The sequence below is a fragment of the Pseudorasbora parva genome, chromosome 18 (genome assembly GCF_024679245.1).
Source record: "Pseudorasbora parva isolate DD20220531a chromosome 18, ASM2467924v1, whole genome shotgun sequence".
Taxonomy (NCBI): domain Eukaryota; kingdom Metazoa; phylum Chordata; class Actinopteri; order Cypriniformes; family Gobionidae; genus Pseudorasbora; species Pseudorasbora parva.
Window position 1 is genome coordinate 12,180,641 of NC_090189.1, and position 18,827 is coordinate 12,199,467.

The window sequence follows — 18,827 nt, forward strand, 5'->3', positions numbered from 1 at the left end:
AATCTGCTAATTGCACTGTAAAATATGATCAATAAGCTACGACAGCTATGGTTTTACAATACAATATGTTTAAGTCGAAATGACTTTTAAAATGTTGCTGGTACTTAAAAATTTTGTTGTTCAATTCAATTATTGAATTGAACAACAATTTTTCAATTATTGCTTAGAAAATAATATATTTCAAAAATCAAAATAATCAGTGTTTTTTTCTACTTCAGCTTAGGCTATCTTACTCCTATTATAATTATCAATATATTTTAGTAATACGATCTAATTCATGATTTTATAGTGGATTTCCATATTTTGAGAAAAATAATCTGGGTCTGAAACAACGGTTAGCCTACGATAAAGAATACATAGGCCTGTATAAAAAAATTAAACATTTTTATATGAAAAAATATTTTCTGGACATTTCCATCCATTCATTTAGCATTTCGTGGATACAAACTGATAAAACTGAACACACTAGATTTGATATACGATTATATTAATTAAGTGTTACATAGCCTAACATAAAATCCAAACGAGCAGCCTCACTGTGAAGGGACTGACGACGCAGGGCCTCGAGACAGACTTTATCCCCACATATCATTGGTTGAGCTCGACCCTCCCCGAGCACCCTTTGGGGAAGAATATTCTCCGCTTCACAGCAGTTTTTTTAGATTCGCTGCAGAATAATAGTTCCGATAAACATCAGTAATAATGCATAAAGTTTGTTCCCGGCTGCACGGCCCGTCTCTGCTGGGGAAAACGGATTTGTGGAAATCAAACGTGGACGTTTGTGTTAAATTTCACAAAGAAGGCGGTAAGAATGCAGTTTTTGTCTCCACATTTAAAGTGACAGGAACATTTTTGTGAAGGCAATTGTTTTTATTAATGGGCATCGAATCACGAATTCATAATGGCCCCGCCATACCAATTATTTATTTATCTATCTATCTATCTATCTATCTATCTATCTATCTATCTATCTATCTATCTATCTATCTATCTATCTATCTATCTATCTATCTATCTATCTATCTATCTATCTATCTATCTATCTATCTATCTATCGTTAATACATAATACAACTAGAGAGAGATTTTTATAGAAATGGAGAGAGACTAAATATATTTTAAAATAATACAAAATGTGTTTTAGTATATAATACAAAATGTTGTTTGTAGATAGAACTGTCCCTATGCATTTCTAAGCAGTTTTTACTATATATATATATATATATATATATATATATATATATATATATATATATATATATATATATATATATATATATATATATATATATATATATATACCTCTGCTTAGGTGTGCTATGCCAAAAATCAGCAGTGAAATACCCACCGCCTGTCCTGCCACAGATTCCCCCATGTGACTATAAACCTGAGCCATATCAGGTAAGAGGTTTATGTCTGGGGACATTCATAATACACTTGGGAAAATCAAATCTTTAAATACACAAATAATTTATTTTTTATTATGAATGAATTCTCCTATAGGGCATGTCTAAAGAACGTTTACTAGAGATTAGGAAACACAACTGCAACCCCATGACCATGAAAGTAACATATTACAAGAAGCCAGTCTTCATAAACCAGGGTTACATGCAGTGGCTGTGGGATGTGGATGGAAGACGCTATCTGGACTTGTTTGCGGGGGTGGCCACAGTCAGTGTAGGACACTGTAACCCGTAAGGCTCAATTAACATCTTCATTTGTTAATTTCATAACTGTGCATTACAGTTAGCTTGAAATTACATAAATGACTGCAATTAGATTAATATTGGTGGACTTGTTATTGTTATCGCTAATGTACGTGGGCTTTGTTTTCGTTTACCAAATCTTTTTTTTTCTTTCTAAAATCGAATCAGAAGTTTGAATGTGATTGCAGGAAAGTGACACAGGCAGCCGAGGAACAGCTAAAACGTCTATGGCACACAACATCCATCTACGTGTACCCACAAATTCAGGACTATGCAGAGAAACTTGCCTCCCTTTTGCCAGACCCGCTGAAGGTGTGTTTTCATTGCATTGCGGTAGTATTGTGTGCAGGGATTTCAAACTTAAAAATATAAAAAATATAACATGTATATATTGAAATATAAATGTTATATATTTTATATATAAATATAAAATAAAATAATAAAAATAAATAAATTACTAATATATAAAAAATAAAACAATAAGCAAAGTTGAATTATTAATCAATAAATAAAAATAAAACAAAGGATCTCATCCTTATTCTAACAAAGAAATTCTAATGTTGGAAATCATGAGATTAATAAAAAAAAAAATTGAAGACAAAAATAAATTGGGAAAATTTACATTTTATATATATATTTTAATTTTCACACTATCCACCTTATTTTGCAATGTGGAAGTACGTGGTCTAAAGAAGTTTTTTTTTTTTTTTAAGGAAAAGAAGAAAAAATAATAATTTTTATTCAGCTAGGATGTGTTATATTGACCAAAAGGGATAGCAATGCATTCACAATGTTACAAAAGATTTAAATTTAAAATAAATGTTGTTTTACTACGGTAATCACAGAATCCTGAAATAATTGATCAGTTTCCACAAAAAAATTAAGCAGCACAACATTGAAAATATCATTAGAATGATTTCTGAAGGATCATGTGACACTATAGATTCTATAGACATATTGAAATAATTTCGCAATATTATCATTTTACTGTATTTTAGATTAAAACAAATTCAGCCTTGGTGAGCAGAAGAAACTTATTTTAAAACTACTCCAGAGTGTGACCTGAGTGTGATCACAAAGCTGAGTCTATACTGTCACATGATCCTTCAGTCATTATTTTACAGTTTCCTTGTTGCATGTACTTACCATAGTAGAGTACACTATGCATAATTACATACAACTAACCCTCAACCATAACCCTATAAGTACATGTAGTTCATTTATATTACTTAGTACTTAAATATATAATTACACTGTAACGATGATACCCTAAAATAAAGTGTAACCTTATTCATTACTGACACCAAACTTTTGAATTGAACTGTATGAAAACAGAAAATGTGCATACTATACATATATCCTTCTGTATGTAATTGTGATGGTCTTCTATTCTAGGTTGTGTATTTTACCAACAGTGGCTCGGAGGCTAATGACCTTGCAGTGCTAATGGCCCGGCTTCACACAGGAAATTTTGATGTCATCACTCTCAGGTGATTGACCTTTTTTGCTAACAGGGTTTGACATTAACACCAGCCCAGCCGACCCGCCCGCGGGTGGACTTCAGCTGTGGCGTGTAACACTCACTCCCACTAGCCACTTTGGCAGGTTGAATTTCTCAAAGGCATCTGTTATAATCGCGTTGCGCAGTATAACCATCCAATCACACATGATTCTGTTGAGCTTATGAATGCAATGTCTTATAATCAGAGGCATTCAAGTTAGTCACTGCTGAAACGCTGGAGTTTTGTTCAGAGCGCGCTCTCACTCACTGAAATCTCTCATCACAAACAACAAAGCAGGGATGTCCATGCGATATACGTAGGTGATCCGTTTATCATAGAGAAAAAATTGTTTCAAACAAAGCTCACAGCAGAACCATAGCGCATCTGATGTGACTGACATAAGGTTGGCTTGCCGTTGAATGTTCGATATTCGCAAATTTAGGGGCCGTCTCTAAAGTTACATATGACATTGGTATACATGTTTATAACTTCAGTAGCATTTGAAGAGAACGACTTACAGTTATAAAAACAACTGTAAAGTGTGCATTTAGGTATGATGTACAACTTTTAGATGTTTGATATTTGATTAAATAAACTGTCAAATCACATGAATATGGATATGTATTTCATAGATTATAGAACACTGATGAGAAGCAACTGTTAGTGTTTTTCTGTCTAGATTAAAGGTGCCCTATAATGAAAAATTGAATTAACCTTGCCATAGTGAAATAATAAGATTTCAGTACATGGACATCACATACCGTGAGTCTCAAACACCATTGCCTCCTACTTCTTATGTAAATCTGGTAAATCAAAAACTCAACAGAAAAAAAGTGCTTCTCAACATAAACCCAACCATGACGTAAGCGTTGGGGATCATTTATATGCACGCCCCCAACTTTTGCATCTGTCCAAACAAGCCAAATGATGGTAAACAAGACACTGGAAGATAGCAAAAACGGCTCTCATGACACATGGTTGAGGTTTATTATAATCGGATACCACAACAATACTTCGTTTGTTCTGCCCATTTCAAGCAAGCTTCACTCAGCGTCTTCACTGAAGAAAGGGGCAACTATATTCCTGCAAGCAGTAGGCCTAAGTAATTTATCCGCTTATTGACTAGCTGTTTAAATAATTTCTGATTAAATTGAAAGTTTCTTAAAGATTGTCTAGATAACGTAAGATGCTAGTACAGTAACAATAGGAAACTCCAAGTACCAAACAAAACTAAATAGTGTGTCTAATGACAAAGGTTAATATTATTTTGTATTACAAAATACAACCGTAGATACTTTGCTTAGATGGTTCACGCGATCCTTCTAGCAAACGTCACCTTTTCCACCATATAAGTTAAAATGCTAGTTAATGGAGATTGCTGAAATTCAGCTTACTTGTTTATTGGTGTTTTCGATCATCCGTGCGCGAGAGAGAGAGCTTGTGTGCATATGGTTGCCAGATTGGACATGTTTAGGTAAAACACTGGATAGTATACAAGTTCTTTTCACAGAAAAATTCTGTTTGGGGGATTTAATTACTGAAATCTGGCAACCACAGAAACGCGAGCTCTTTCTCGCTCGCGGATGATCTGACAACACCAATAAACAAGTACGTTGCATTTTATTAATCTCCATTGGAGATGTTTTGCTTAAAGTGTGTAATTTAGCCGGACTAAATTACACGCGGTCAGGACTCACAATTTCTAGGGTTGTTAATGGACCTGTAAAACTGTATCTGGACAATTTTTGCCCTTAAATAAGCCCCATACCCTCTATGTAGATATCAGAGAACAATTTAACATATAGTTTCAAATCATTCTAGGGCACCTTTAAGGAGCTTTACACACAACTATATCAGAGCTAAATAGGCCTATTTGATGAGATATTATATTATACATTTCATTTAGACTTGATTTGGGTGTACAGTGGTCATTTACATATAGCCAACAACAAATTTCCCAACTACAAAATTTTGGCCGTTTTAAATTTAATTTTGGAAAAATACTAGCTACAGTGGCTGGCGAGCAATAAAAGTGAATGCTAGCTAAGCCCTGTTTTCCAATAATTCTTCCCAATATATCTGAACATGTGGAAGATAGGGAGTTCTTGGGAAATCTGTTGGTGACAGCTCGAGCAGCCCTGTACAGCCAAGGATACAGTAATCACAGCATCATTTGTGTTTGTGTGCGCAGGGGTTCTTATCACGGTGGCAGTCCACAAGCGATGGGTCTGACATCCAACGCAGATTACAAATATCCCATCCCCTCTTCTCTGGGCTGCCACAATGTACATCTCACACCCACACACCTCTCCTTCTGTCAGAAACCTGATTTATAATGCGATACTCCTCAGTGTCAAGCACACAAACCACATTATAAGAGGAAACATCATAAGAAGTTATGTCGGTTCTGGAGTTTAATTCAAAAGTAACAGAATTACTGTCAGACCTCATGAGGTTTGAATAACAACATATCTGTGATGATAGCTTGTTTCTGCCATGTAATAAAAATAAAGGTTATTGCCACTTTATATCTTACAATTCTGAAGGGGGAAAAATAAGAATTGCAAGAAGTTAAATTGCAATTGCATTAAAATAAAAGATTTGTGATTGTCAGAAAAGTTGCAGTTACCTTTTGTATGTATTATTCTTTGGCAGAAACAAACTTCCATAAATATCTCACTTACACAAAATATTAATATATTTTTTTTAGTGAAATTGAGAAAAAACAAAGACAGTAACCCCCAACATTTTCTTAGTCAGTATTTTTTTAATCAAAAAATCTAATTTCTTGAAGCAAACTGGTGCAAGATAATTTTTTCTTGAATTACGTTTATTTTTAATCTTATAGCTAAGCTATAAGAGTATTTTTTTTGTTTGTTTAAGCATAACATTTATTAGGTTTAAAACTGAGAATATAGTGCATTTTCATATTTTAAATTTTTCATCTTTAAAAATGTTTCCCCCGGTTTTACAGATAAGGCTTAAATCTAACCCCAGATTAAAATATAAGTTTGAGCTGTTTTCACTTAAAGCAACTTGCACTGACATATTTACAAAAAATATGTCAATTCTATTGTTTAGTCTCAAGGCACATTTATAAAAGCAACTTAAATGTCCTAAATGCACTAAGACCTAATCCTGGCTTAATCTAAGCCCTATCTGTGAAATCGGCCCATGTGTGTTTGAGTTGTGGGATCTGTCTGATAAAACTTGGATACATTTTGTGAGAGTTTTATTCCTATGTGGGTTGTGTTCATTGTAGACCATGTGTCCGGATGTGTTCAGGGGCCTCTGGGGAGGAAGCCACTGCAGAGACTCTCCAGTTCAAACCATCAGAGAATGCAGCTGCTCCCCAGGTATAAACACACACACACACACACGTTTTTGTGAATTGTGGGGATTTTCTATTGGCGTAATTGATTTTACACTGTCCAAACTGTACATTATATCCTGCCCCTGTCCCTAAACCTATACCCATCACAGGAAACATTCTGCATTTTTACATTAATAAAAAATAAAATAATAATAATTTGATATGTTTATGAATCCATTTACATTGTGGGGAAACAAATACAAATACACACACGCACATTTGTTTTTGTGACATATGGGGACATTCCATAGGCGTAATGGTTTTATACCGTACAAACCGTATTTTCTATTCTCTTACACTGCCCCTAAACCTACCCATCACAGGGAAACATTCTGCATTTTTACTTTCTCAAAAAAACTCATCCTGTATGATTTATAAGCATTTTGAAAAGTGAGGAAATGGCCAATGTCCTCATATTTTACCCTCTCCTTGCAATACCTATGTCATACCCATGTGATTATACACATTTATGTCCTCATATGTCACACACACACATACACACACATACACACACACACACACACACACACACACACACACACACACACACACACACACACACACACACACACACACACACCTGAAGAAAACACTCTTCAAAAATTGTATATGGTGATTTCCTGTTAAATAGCTTAGAAAGATGTGTTTTAATGTGACATCAAAAGGAGGACATCTCCCAACCAGCAGCTGTGTGTTTAAATAAAAAACGACAAAAACAACAAACAAAAAAACAGTAGAGCTTTTTAACTCTTCAATAGATATGCTTAAAACCATTCAGCAACACCCTGGCAACCACCCACAAGGCCTCAGCACTGTGGCAGCAAGTTTTGCACCACTCTCATTTTCTTATAATCTAGTTCTTAGTGAAATGTTAGCTCAAATTTCATGCATCATAGATTATTAATCTCTGTTTATGTCTGTTCTCAGGTCACTGTCAGGCCAATGATATGTATATCAGTCAACTCAAAGAGATGTTTGCTACAACTGTTTCCAATCGTATTGCTGCCTTCATTGCGGAGCCCATCCAGGTTTTATTACACCATACCTTACACTGAATCTTTGTTTTTTTAAATGTAATTATATCAACATGAATGCCATGGAAAAAAGATCAGGTCTGCATCTGCTGTAGTTTAAACTACACTAATAGACTTCAACTAAAACAGTTCTTGTCCAGTTGCAAGTGTTGAGTAATTTGCGTCTTTCACCATAACTGCAGCATTTTAGTTGTCATAGAAACAAACGCTGACATACAAGACCACATCCATTACCCAGCACTTTGCTAATAGATGTAATAAGTTAGTACGCACAACATCAGTGAAAATAACATGCATTTTCAAAGCAGGATATGAGTATTTTGCTTTATATGGTATATTGTGACACAGTCCAGTGAATAGGAGACTGCATTTCATGTTTACAATTAACAAATAAAATTGTTCTGATCGTTTATTGCTTTCATTTTCATTCAAGTTTATTTAAATAAGCAGGTCAGCAGCATCCATGGAGGTTAATTCTGGTGATACTTTACGTCTGCATTTTTATATTTTATTGCATGGTTTGTAAAAGCAAAATGCCACTAACAAGCTCATTGCTCTCAAAAATGTACATGTGACAAGTCATATCTTGATTAGGATTTGTATATTTCTGCAGGGCGTAGGTGGGGCTGTTCAGTTTCCGAAAAACTTCCTGAAAGACACACACCAGCTTGTTCGGGAGAAAGGAGGAATCTTTATAGCGGATGAGGTCTATAGAATTTGCTAGTAAATCCCTTTCTGTACATCAGTCAGTGAAGCTAAATTTGCATGATTGGTTCTTGGTTCTATCCAAATTGGATAGTTGAAATGGCTCAGAATTATCACTCGCATTTCCCATATTTTTCAAAAACAAACCCCAGGCTGCATTTGAAAAATCACATGCTTCCCTTTTATATAGTAGGCCAAAACAGTATGTGAAAAAGGAAGTATGTCTAAATAATCATAAAAGATTAGGCATAAAGTTCTTAGATTACTTACTTCTTCCGGTGAGATTCTGACGTGTGCATATGATGAACACTTGAGGCCTTGGGAGTGGATTTGTGAATGGCAGTGAAGCGACGTAGAAGATGACAACATGGCGAATATAGTCTGGATTACATTCATTCTACATGCACTTATACTATATAGAAAGTACTTTTTTAGCGGTTGTGCCGTAATTTCTTATTTAAAATAAGTACCTAATCAAGAGAGTATGAGATTTCAGATGCAGTCCTAGTGAAGTGTAAAGGGTTAGTTCACCCAAAAATGAAATGTATGTCATTAATGACTCACCCTAATGTCGTTCCACACCCGTAAGACCTCCGTTCATCTTCGGAACACGGTTTAAGATATTTTATATTTAGTCTGACAGCGTATCTAAGTGTATGCACACTATACTGTCCATGAAAGGGAATAAAAACATCATCAAAGTAGTCCATATGTGACATCAGTTAGTTCATTAGAATCTCTTGAAGCATCGAAAACACATTTTGGTCCAAAAATATCAAAAACTACGACTTTATTCAGCATTGTCTTCTCTTCCACGTTTGTTCTCAAACCTCAAATAAAGATTCAAAACCGTCATGAATCAACATATTGATTCATGATTCGGATCACCAATATCCCATGATTTCAGCAGTTTGGCGGTTTGACACGCGATCCAAATTATGAATCAATATTTGAATAATTATTTGAGGTTTGAGAACAATCATGGGCTAATTTTCATTTCTGGGTGAACTATCCCTTTAAGATTGTCAAGGAATAGGACGCTAAATATAATTTTTGGCTGTAATACGATTTTCCCAATTAATAGGCAAGAATAAACCTGGTGTTCATGGTTCCTGTTCTTTGCAACAACAAATCACCACTTCAGAAGTGTGGATTAGTATAGGAAATTTTCCATGGCACGTGAAGGCAGCATAAATACACAAGCTAACAAGGGCAGGAACAAGGAACAGGTGATAGTGATTAGTAGCTGTGGAGATTAATGGGAGTAACTATGGAAACAAACCAGGGACTAAAGAAACAAGGCAAACAGGAAGTAAAACTGAAACCATGGGGACAGAAACTACATATCAAAATAAGAGTCCTAAGACACAAAACAGGGGAACACAAAACAGGAATCATAACACTTTATATATCACACTAAAATTCCACACTCACACATAATTTGCACACACTCACACATAATTTGCACACATAATTTGCATACTCTGCACTATGCATACTGAAAAACAAATATTATGGCACTATGCAAATACCAAACAGCCCATTTCAACAGAAGAACTGTATGTTCAATGCAAAAAACTAAGGTACTGAGAATAATTATTTATTTAAAAAAAATAAAAACTGCACTATTATACCCCCCCCCCCCCCGTTGTTTTATTTCAGGAATATGTAATTAGTCATATGTAAATAATTGCTTGATTACTGCCCTTAAAAAACATTTGGATTTACTTTGAAACAGTTTTCACTGTCAATTACTAGTACATTTCACAGAAATGGCAAGTAACTCACTGAATTAAAAAATTGATTTTAAAGTATTTTCTTGTAAAACATACTCCAATAATATTTGGTCTAACCTAAATCTTTTTACAGGGTTAAAAAAGTTATCATTTATTGGTATTTTCGGTTATTTTAGGTCCAGACTGGCTTTGGCCGCACAGGGAGCCACTTTTGGGGTTTCCAAGGACATCATGTAATTCCTGACATGGTTACCATGGCAAAGGGCATTGCGAATGGCTTTCCGATGGGGGCTGTAGTCACCACAGCAGGTGAGGCTAGTGCATACTACTATTAAATTCTGATGAACTAAATTGATTTTCTAATTCAAACCGTCAATGGATTTGTAAAATGTACTCTGTTTTAGGAAGCTTGCGTTCATTGACTAAATTAACTGCATTTAGACGTGAGGGTGTTTTAAATGAGGTACACATACTGAGATGTATTCTTCCAAGTTTAATGAGGGATTATGCAGGAAGAGAACGCTGAAACAGGAGGCAAGGCTATGAACCCAGTGGAGAGCTTGAATCCGAGTGTGGCAGTTAATTAAAATACTCTTACACCAAAATGAACCAAAAATGTAATTTTGCATGGACAGGCTTACCGTTGTGTTCACCTTAAAGCTTTGTGACTTTGTGAAAAAGCTCTGGTTGGGTATTTCATTTCGAAAACCTTTGCAGTTAAATGCAGCTGGATATTCTTTTCTTTTTTTTAAAGAAAGTTTGACAAAAGTTTTACACATTAGTTCTTAAATTCAATGTTAGACCTATGTCCTCATACAAAAACTTATATCAAACCCTGTTGGTGTTCCATTTAGGACCTTGATGGCATAAAAATGTTAAAATACACTCACCTAAAGGATTATTAGGAACACCTGTTCAATTTCTCATTAACGCAATTATCTTATCAACCAATCACATGGCAGTTGCTTCAATGCATTTAGGAGTGTGGTCCTGGTCAAGACAATCTCCTGAACTCCAAACTGAATGTCAGAATGGGAAAGAAAGGGGGTTTAACCTGTTAACTGTCACCCCCATTTTTGAAAATATACATGAAAATTTACTATCCAAACCTAAATGGTTGCAATTCAAGAATGCTTTGGAATATAGACATTAAGTGAAATCACTGGAAGAAAAAAAAATGTTGCCTGGTCTGATGAGTCTCGATTTCTGTTGAGACATTCAGATGGTAGAGTCAGAATTTGGCATAAACAGAATGAGAACATGGATCCATCGTGCCTTGTTACCACTGTGCAGGCTGGTGGTGGTGGTGTAATGGTGTGGGGGATGTTTTCTTGGCACACTTTAGGCCCCTTAGTGCCAATTGGGCATCGTTTAAATGCCACAGCCTACCTGAGCATTGTTTCTGACCATGTCCATCCCTTTGACCACCATGTACCCATTCTCTGATGGCTACTTCCAGCAGGATAATGCACCATGTCACAAAGCTCGAATCATTTTAAATCATTTTATTTTGGTTTCTTGAACATGACAATGAGTTCACTGTACTAAAATGGCCCCCACAGTCACCAGATCTCAACCCAATAGAGCATCTTTGGGATGTGGTGAAACGGGAGCTTCGTACCCTGGATGTGCATCCCACAAATCTCCATCAACTGCAAGATGCTATCCTATCAATATGGGCCAACATTTCTAAAGAATGCTTTCAGCACCTTGTTGTATCAATGCCACGTAGAATTAAGGCAGTTCTGAAGGCGAAAGGGGGTCAAACTGTTTTAGTATGGTGTTCCTAATAATCGTTTAGGTGAGTGTATGTTAATTAAAATAAAGCTGGAATAAAATAAAATGTACATATTAGACAAAAACATATGTACTTTTTAAAAAAGGCCTTTAGAAATGTTGCCTTGGCATCTAACTGAAAATAAGTTGAAGTACTAAAGTTAATCAAAATTAAATAAATAGTTATTACATTAAATTATTTTAAACTAATGAAAAATAGTAAATGGCAGATTAATTATTCCCAGGATTTTTTTTATGTTGTAAATATAATTTATTCTAAAGCACTGATGCCTTGAAAAATGGGCAAGCGGAAGGATTTGAGCAAGTTTGACAAGAGCCCAATTGTGATGGCTAAAACTGCAGCTCTTGTGGGGTGTTCCCAGTCTGCAGTGGTCAGTATCTATCTATCAAAAGTTGTCCAAGAAAAGAACAGTGTTCATAGCTGGCCAAGGCTCATTGATGCACGTGGGGAGAGAAGGCTGGCCATTGTGCTCTGATCAAACAGACAAGCAACTTTACTTCAAGTTGCTTTGGAATTCAGCGCATCACAATATGTTTTATATGGGGCATGCATAGCCACAGACCAGTCAGAGTGCCTATGCTGAGTCCTGTCCACCACCAAAAGTCAACACTGAATCTAATGTGCCCTGCCACAAAACAAAAATGGTTCAGTAATAGTTTGAGGAGCACAACAATGAGTTTTAGGGGTTCTAGTGGAGTCTGCGCCTTGACGGGTCAGGAAAAGGTAGTAAAAGGGTGACCAACACAATATTAATATTAGGCCATAATGTTATTCCTATTCGGTGTATCAACATTGTAATATCCATTACCATGCCAAACACTCCAAGAGTTGACAGAAATATCTTTATATATCTGAATTGGCTCTCCTAGATTAAATGTAGACCTTTTCTGCTTCTCAGCTCTCAGGTCAGGGCTGTTTTGGCAGCAAAAGGGGGACCAACACAATATTAGGAAGGTTATGCCTGATTTGTGTATTCTAAAAAGTATGATAATTGCAATATAATTGTAAATAAATGTACACAAATAAAACATGCCATTTGTGGCATCACTGGTTACAACAGTGCTTGAGATGTAATGAGACATGATATGTGAAGAATACAAAGATAAAACTCAAGCTAAATATTAATCAGAATGTCTTAATAGTGTGTAATTCTTCCAAATGCTGTGGATAGAGCATAATTTGTATTTAACCCATTATATTCCTTTAAAGATTAAGTTTTTAACTTTTGAACCTGGCAAAGGGTAAGCCTTGCAATATCTTCATTTTGTCATCGCAAAGCACCTAACAAGTTGATGGGACTAAAAGACTTCCTCATAGGAAGATAACAGTCCACAAATATCTCTACATCTTCTTTTGAACATAAAAGATCATTTGAGGAATGTTGATAACCATCTCAGTTCCAATTGACTTCCATTGAATGGACAAAAAATACTATGAAAGTCGAAAAATCTTCTTTTGTGTTCCACCAACAAAGAAAGTCATAGAGGTTTTAGAATGTAAATTCATATTAGAAGAAAAAATGAAATATAAGGGTTACAATTTTTAAATTTCAGAATTTACATTTTTGGGTGGACTGTCCCTTCAAGACTCTTCTCTGAGTTTTGAGTTTGTTTAAATGAGAACGCAGTCACATAATAACTGTTAATTAGGTCTGAGATAGCGCTCCTAATGTGGTACCACACGGCCACATTCACCTCATTCACACATAGCAATATAATAATGAGTTCAAATTCCCCCTTAGTCCCACATACTTGAACTTTGAAAGCCGCTGAAGTGCCACTACTCACTCTCCTATTTTTTCACTCTCTCTAATTGGTCCTCTGGCTCTCACTGTTCGATCTTTATCCTGTGAGAATGAAGTGTTAAGTCACATACAGCCTGAAATGTCATGAACATTTTTGTCAATAAAATAAATAAAACCTCAACCAAAAGCATCTTGTTGTGAGTGTATTACACATTGGTGGTTGTTTTCAGCATTGATATAATGTGATCTGTGTATTTTGCAGAGATTGCCAGGTCATTTGCGAAGGGAGTTCATTTCAACACATTTGGAGGAAACCCATTAGCTTGTGCAGTTGCCTCATCAGTGCTAGACGTAAGTACAGATCATTTGACTTTTCAGTGGTGTGCAGTTATATACTGATATCAGCAATAGTAAATACATAAAATGTCATTTTAAGTGAGATCAATTATAAACTAGTACTTCAAGGTGTCATGAACTGAATTTTTTTATACTGTTGTCTGAGGTCAACTAATGATGTCCGTTTCTTTACATCCAAAAACCTCATAACTAATAAGTAATAGGCTATTGTCTACAGTGGTTTTGAGGCTTGAACGCTGCAGAAAGTTGGCAACTTCTGCGCACTGTGCACCTCAGCATGCGCTGACCCCGCTCTGTGATTTTACGTGGCCTACCACTTCGTGGCTGAGTTGCTGTTGTTCCAAATTGCTTCCACTTTGTTATGCCAGGAATATTTAGACAGTGAGGGAATTCCACAAATAGACTTATTGCACAGGTGGCAACCTATCACGGTACCACGCTTGAATTCACTGAGCTCCTGAGAGCGACCCATTCATTCACAAGTGCTTGTAGAAGCAGTCTGCATTACTAGGTGCTTGATGTTATACACGTGGCAATGGGTGTGAATGTAATACCTGAAATCAGCGATTTGGGTGTCCCAATACAGTTAGAAATATTATGTGATAAATGAGTTAGAAGGATAAATAGACAGAAGGACGGACTGACAGTTTTATTTAAAGTATCATATGATTCATACTGGCTAATAAATACTTGAAATTGAATGCTGTATATTGCTCTCAGACAATAAAAGAAGACAAGATGCAGGAGAACAGTGCTGACGTGGGGACATACCTACTGACCGAACTGGCCAAATTCCGGGACAAGTATGAGATCATCGGTGACGTGAGGGGAAAAGGTCTTCAAATCGGGGTGGAGATGGTCAAAGACAAGGTGAATGAATGAATGAATGAATGTTACATGCATTTAATGTCTGTTTCACATTACAGGTTCAATAGTCATGATCTACAATAAATATGTGCATTTATGACCTGCTGGATATGAATAATGATTATATTTTTATATGATTATGTTTTTTGGGATATAATAAAAATCATTTATTAATATCCAGATATAATCTTAAAAAGCATTGACTGAAGTGAGTCTATACATTTGTTTGCTATATAAACTAGCTTACATTTCTGCCCAGTGTCGCCAAGTATACACAAGTAAAACTCTCCAGCTTACACAAACAACATGGTGTACATATTTGTCAGCAGAAGGATCTTGTATCACTGAGTAACATTTCATTCCACCTGAACTAATGCTTAAAATACACAAAGACATCTGGCTGTGCACGTGTCCCACTGTGGACAGCTTTAATGATGGAAACTGCCTCTCATCTGATGCTGTAACCTCACTTTTGCCTCTCAGGTATGAGTGCATTAAGCACAAACTACTTGCTTTTTTTCTAAAAAGAGCTCAGAATAAAACTCATGCAGAAACAAATGCAGATGCAATAGCCACAGCATAAAATAAAATACATGAGGAAAAGACACGCTTCAGCTTTAAATGTCTTAAACCCTCGTTTTGTGGATATTAATCCCAGTGACACCTCAGGCTTTTGCTCGCTTCAGAAATCAATGTGAAAATCCTCAAGCTGTGATTGTGCGTCCACTTCATTAAACTTTATTTGCAGAGCAATCATGGTTTCTTGACCTTGAGGTTTGAGAAGAGACAAATGTAGGAGTTACTCTAGCTCCAGATGGAATAGTTAATGATTCAGAGTGTTTGTTGTGTGTGTAAGTAATTTTCCTCACAGGGAATGGGCTACAAAACTTGTTAGTCATTAACCAGAGCAGATAGCAATGAGACAGTGTGTTTGAACGTTCCCAGAAATACACTCCGCGAGTTAAAAACACCCAGTGAACCTCACTTCCCTACGATTATTTACTCAAAACTGTTTGAGGATTTGTCAAAAAAAAAAAAAAAAAAAAAAAAGAAGACACACAAAGGACATTTTTGTGACATTTTTAAAAAAAAGTATGTATAAAAACATTATTTACTCACTTTCATGTTTTTTAAACCTTTATGACTTTCTTTCATTAAACATGAAATGAGATAGTTTGCTGTAAGTCAAAGCTGCTGTTTTCCATTTAATGAAAGTGGATGGAGACTTTTGGGTTCAATTTTCACTATTAACTAGTTGCTTATAATCATGCATATTACGGGAATATAATAATAATAAACAGCCAATATATATTGATATATATACACTGATCAGGCACAATATTGTGTTGGCCCCCCCTTTTGCTGCCAAAACAGTCCTGACCCGTCGAGGCATGGACTCCACTAGACCCCCGAAAGTGTGCTGTAGTATCTGGCACCAAGATGCTAGCAGCAAATCCTTTAAGTCCTGTAAGTGGCGAGGTGGGGCCTCCATGGATCGGACTTGTTTGTTCAGCACATCCCACCGATGCATAATTGGATTGAAATCTGAGGAATTTGGAGGCCAAATCAACACCTCAAATTCGTGCTCCTCACACCCTTCCTGAGCTATTTTTGCTTTGTGGCAGGGCGCATTATCCTGCTGAAAGAGGACACAGCCACCAGGGAAAACTTCCATGAAAGGGTGTACATGGTCTGCAACAATTCTTAGGTAGGTGGTACCGTGTCAAATTAACATCTACATGGATGTCAGGACCCAAGGTTTCCCAGCAGAACATTGCACAAAGTATCATACTGCCTCCGCCGGCTGGCCTACTTCCCATAGTGTATCGTGGTGCCATGTGTTCCCTAAGTAAGTGACACATGCACACCTGGCCATCCTAGTGATGTAAAAGAAAAATCAGACCAGGCCACCTTCTTCCATTGCTCTGCATTCCAGTTCTGATGCTCATGTGCCCACTGTTGGCGCTTTTGGCAGTGGACAGAGGTAAGTGGCTATGCAGCCCCATATGCAACAAATTGCGATGAACTGTGTATTCTGACACCTTTCTCTCAGAACCAGCATTATCTTCTGGAGCAATCTGAGATACAGTAGCTCATCTGTTTAATCGGACCACACAGGCCAGCCTTCACTCCCCATGTGCATCAATGAGCCTTGGCCACCCATGACCCTGTCACCGGTTCACCACTGTTCCTTCCTTGGACCACTTTTGATAGATACTGACCACTGCAGACCGGGAACACCCCACAAGAGCTGCAGTTTTGGAGATGCTCTGACCCAGTTGTCTAGCCATCACAATTTGGCCATTGTCAAACTTGCTCAAATCCTTATGCTTATACTGCCTGGCCAAAATAAATAAAGAAAAATATATAAATAGCTGTTTGGATTTAAAAGGCATATGACTGGATCATTATTGCAGTGATAATTAAGTTTCTAGCATGTTATACCTGTATGTTTGGCAACAGTTCTTCTAACTCTAATTGTTGGAGTGTGTAGCTTTTCATTTCTTAAACAACCATATGAAGACAAATCATGGGCATATATTTTAGGATGGCAATGTCAAGATTCATCAGGCTCAGACTGTAAATACAGTTGAGGGAGCATGAAGAATTTTTTGCACACGAGCCAGCACCTCTGAATTAAATTCATTGAAAGTCTTTTGGATGTGCTGGAGTAGTCTTGGCAATGCAAGACCTTAACCAAAATTTGATGCACCTCTTGGTGGAAATAACATAATTATTTACATCAAAATGTGCATACATTTTTGGTCAAGATCTTGCAAAATAAAACTTTTGGGAAACCTATTCCATTACATTTTCTAACTAAAAAACTAAAAGACTGAAATCATGCTCTTTAAACCCATTTTGACATCTCTCTCTTGTCTAGGCCACCAGAGACCCGCTCCCTCGAGAGGCCATGGCTGAGATATTTGAGGACACTAAAGACATGGGTGTGCTGATCGGAAAAGGCGGGCTTTATGGACAGGTAGGCGAAGTGACAAGGTCTATATGTAAATGGATTCTTGCGGAGGTGAAACATGAATGCATAGGGTGTGTGGGGGTAATGTTGTGCAATGAAAAAGGTATTCCAGGGATTCACTTCTGTCATGTAGTGGCACGGTTGATCAATGCCTCAGGAATCCTGCTTGTCTGAACTTACAGAATAAGTTACAGTAAGCCTTTTGATATTTTTTAAACGCGTTACAAAACTACAGTAAACACACATTACTGACTTTGTATACACTTTACTGTCACATTTGATCAATTTAATATTTTCTTGCTGAATAAAAGTGTTACCGACCCCAAACTTTTGGAACAGTATTATATATACAAAAATTAGAGACTTCAGAATTTCACTAGATAATTGTATAGGTCAATTTGGGAAAAGTATGCACTTTTATAGCTAAATCTGATTACATTTATGTAGCATGCTTTATATATTCAAAGCTCACATTTAAACTTTCGCTCTTAGTCTTGCACATGGTGCTACTTCTCAAAAGTCACCCCTCCCCTCACCTGTTCTTTTTCCAGACTTTCAGGATCAAGCCTCCTATGTGCATAACTAAAGACGACGCAGACTTCTTCCTCGCTGTATTTAACCAGGCACTGATCAACTACATGGAGAGAAGATAAGATGCAGAACATGATGAAGCCACATTGACTCATTTTATCTGGAGAATTTCACATTACACACGTGCACATTACATCCTGTGCAGTTTATCTAAAAACCACCATAGGCAACTAACAAATTTTTAACACTTTGCTTGCTTTATGCGTCAAGACCAGTTCTTATCATAAACTGATTTGGGTACATATAACATAACACTTTCACAAGGTACTACTTATGAAATAATTATTCTGTCGGTGGCCTGACTGACCATCTAAGACTGGATCCTTCAGAAACTGGGACCAGTTCTATCCTCAAATCTTTTAGGAAAAACATGAATAATTCTAGTCGTCTTATCTTCATGTAATAAAGTATTCAAGTAATTCATCAGAATTATGATTT

The 18,827-nt window shown here is 36.4% G+C and overlaps 1 protein-coding gene across 1 annotated transcript; it reads left to right on the forward strand.

The window, feature by feature from the left end:
• The first annotated feature begins 608 nt into the window (after nucleotides 1-608).
• On the forward strand, nucleotides 609-18,818 carry agxt2 (alanine--glyoxylate aminotransferase 2). Its single transcript, XM_067422901.1, has 14 exons — nucleotides 609-805; nucleotides 1,312-1,400; nucleotides 1,503-1,693; nucleotides 1,894-2,017; nucleotides 3,101-3,195; nucleotides 5,399-5,492; nucleotides 6,470-6,563; nucleotides 7,508-7,608; nucleotides 8,228-8,320; nucleotides 10,232-10,364; nucleotides 13,860-13,948; nucleotides 14,675-14,824; nucleotides 17,706-17,804; nucleotides 18,350-18,818. Exons 1-14 carry the CDS (start codon nucleotides 703-705, stop codon nucleotides 18,449-18,451), a joined length of 1,557 nt encoding a protein of 518 aa, XP_067279002.1. The 5' UTR covers nucleotides 609-702; the 3' UTR covers nucleotides 18,452-18,818.
• The last annotated feature ends 9 nt before the right edge of the window (nucleotides 18,819-18,827 follow it).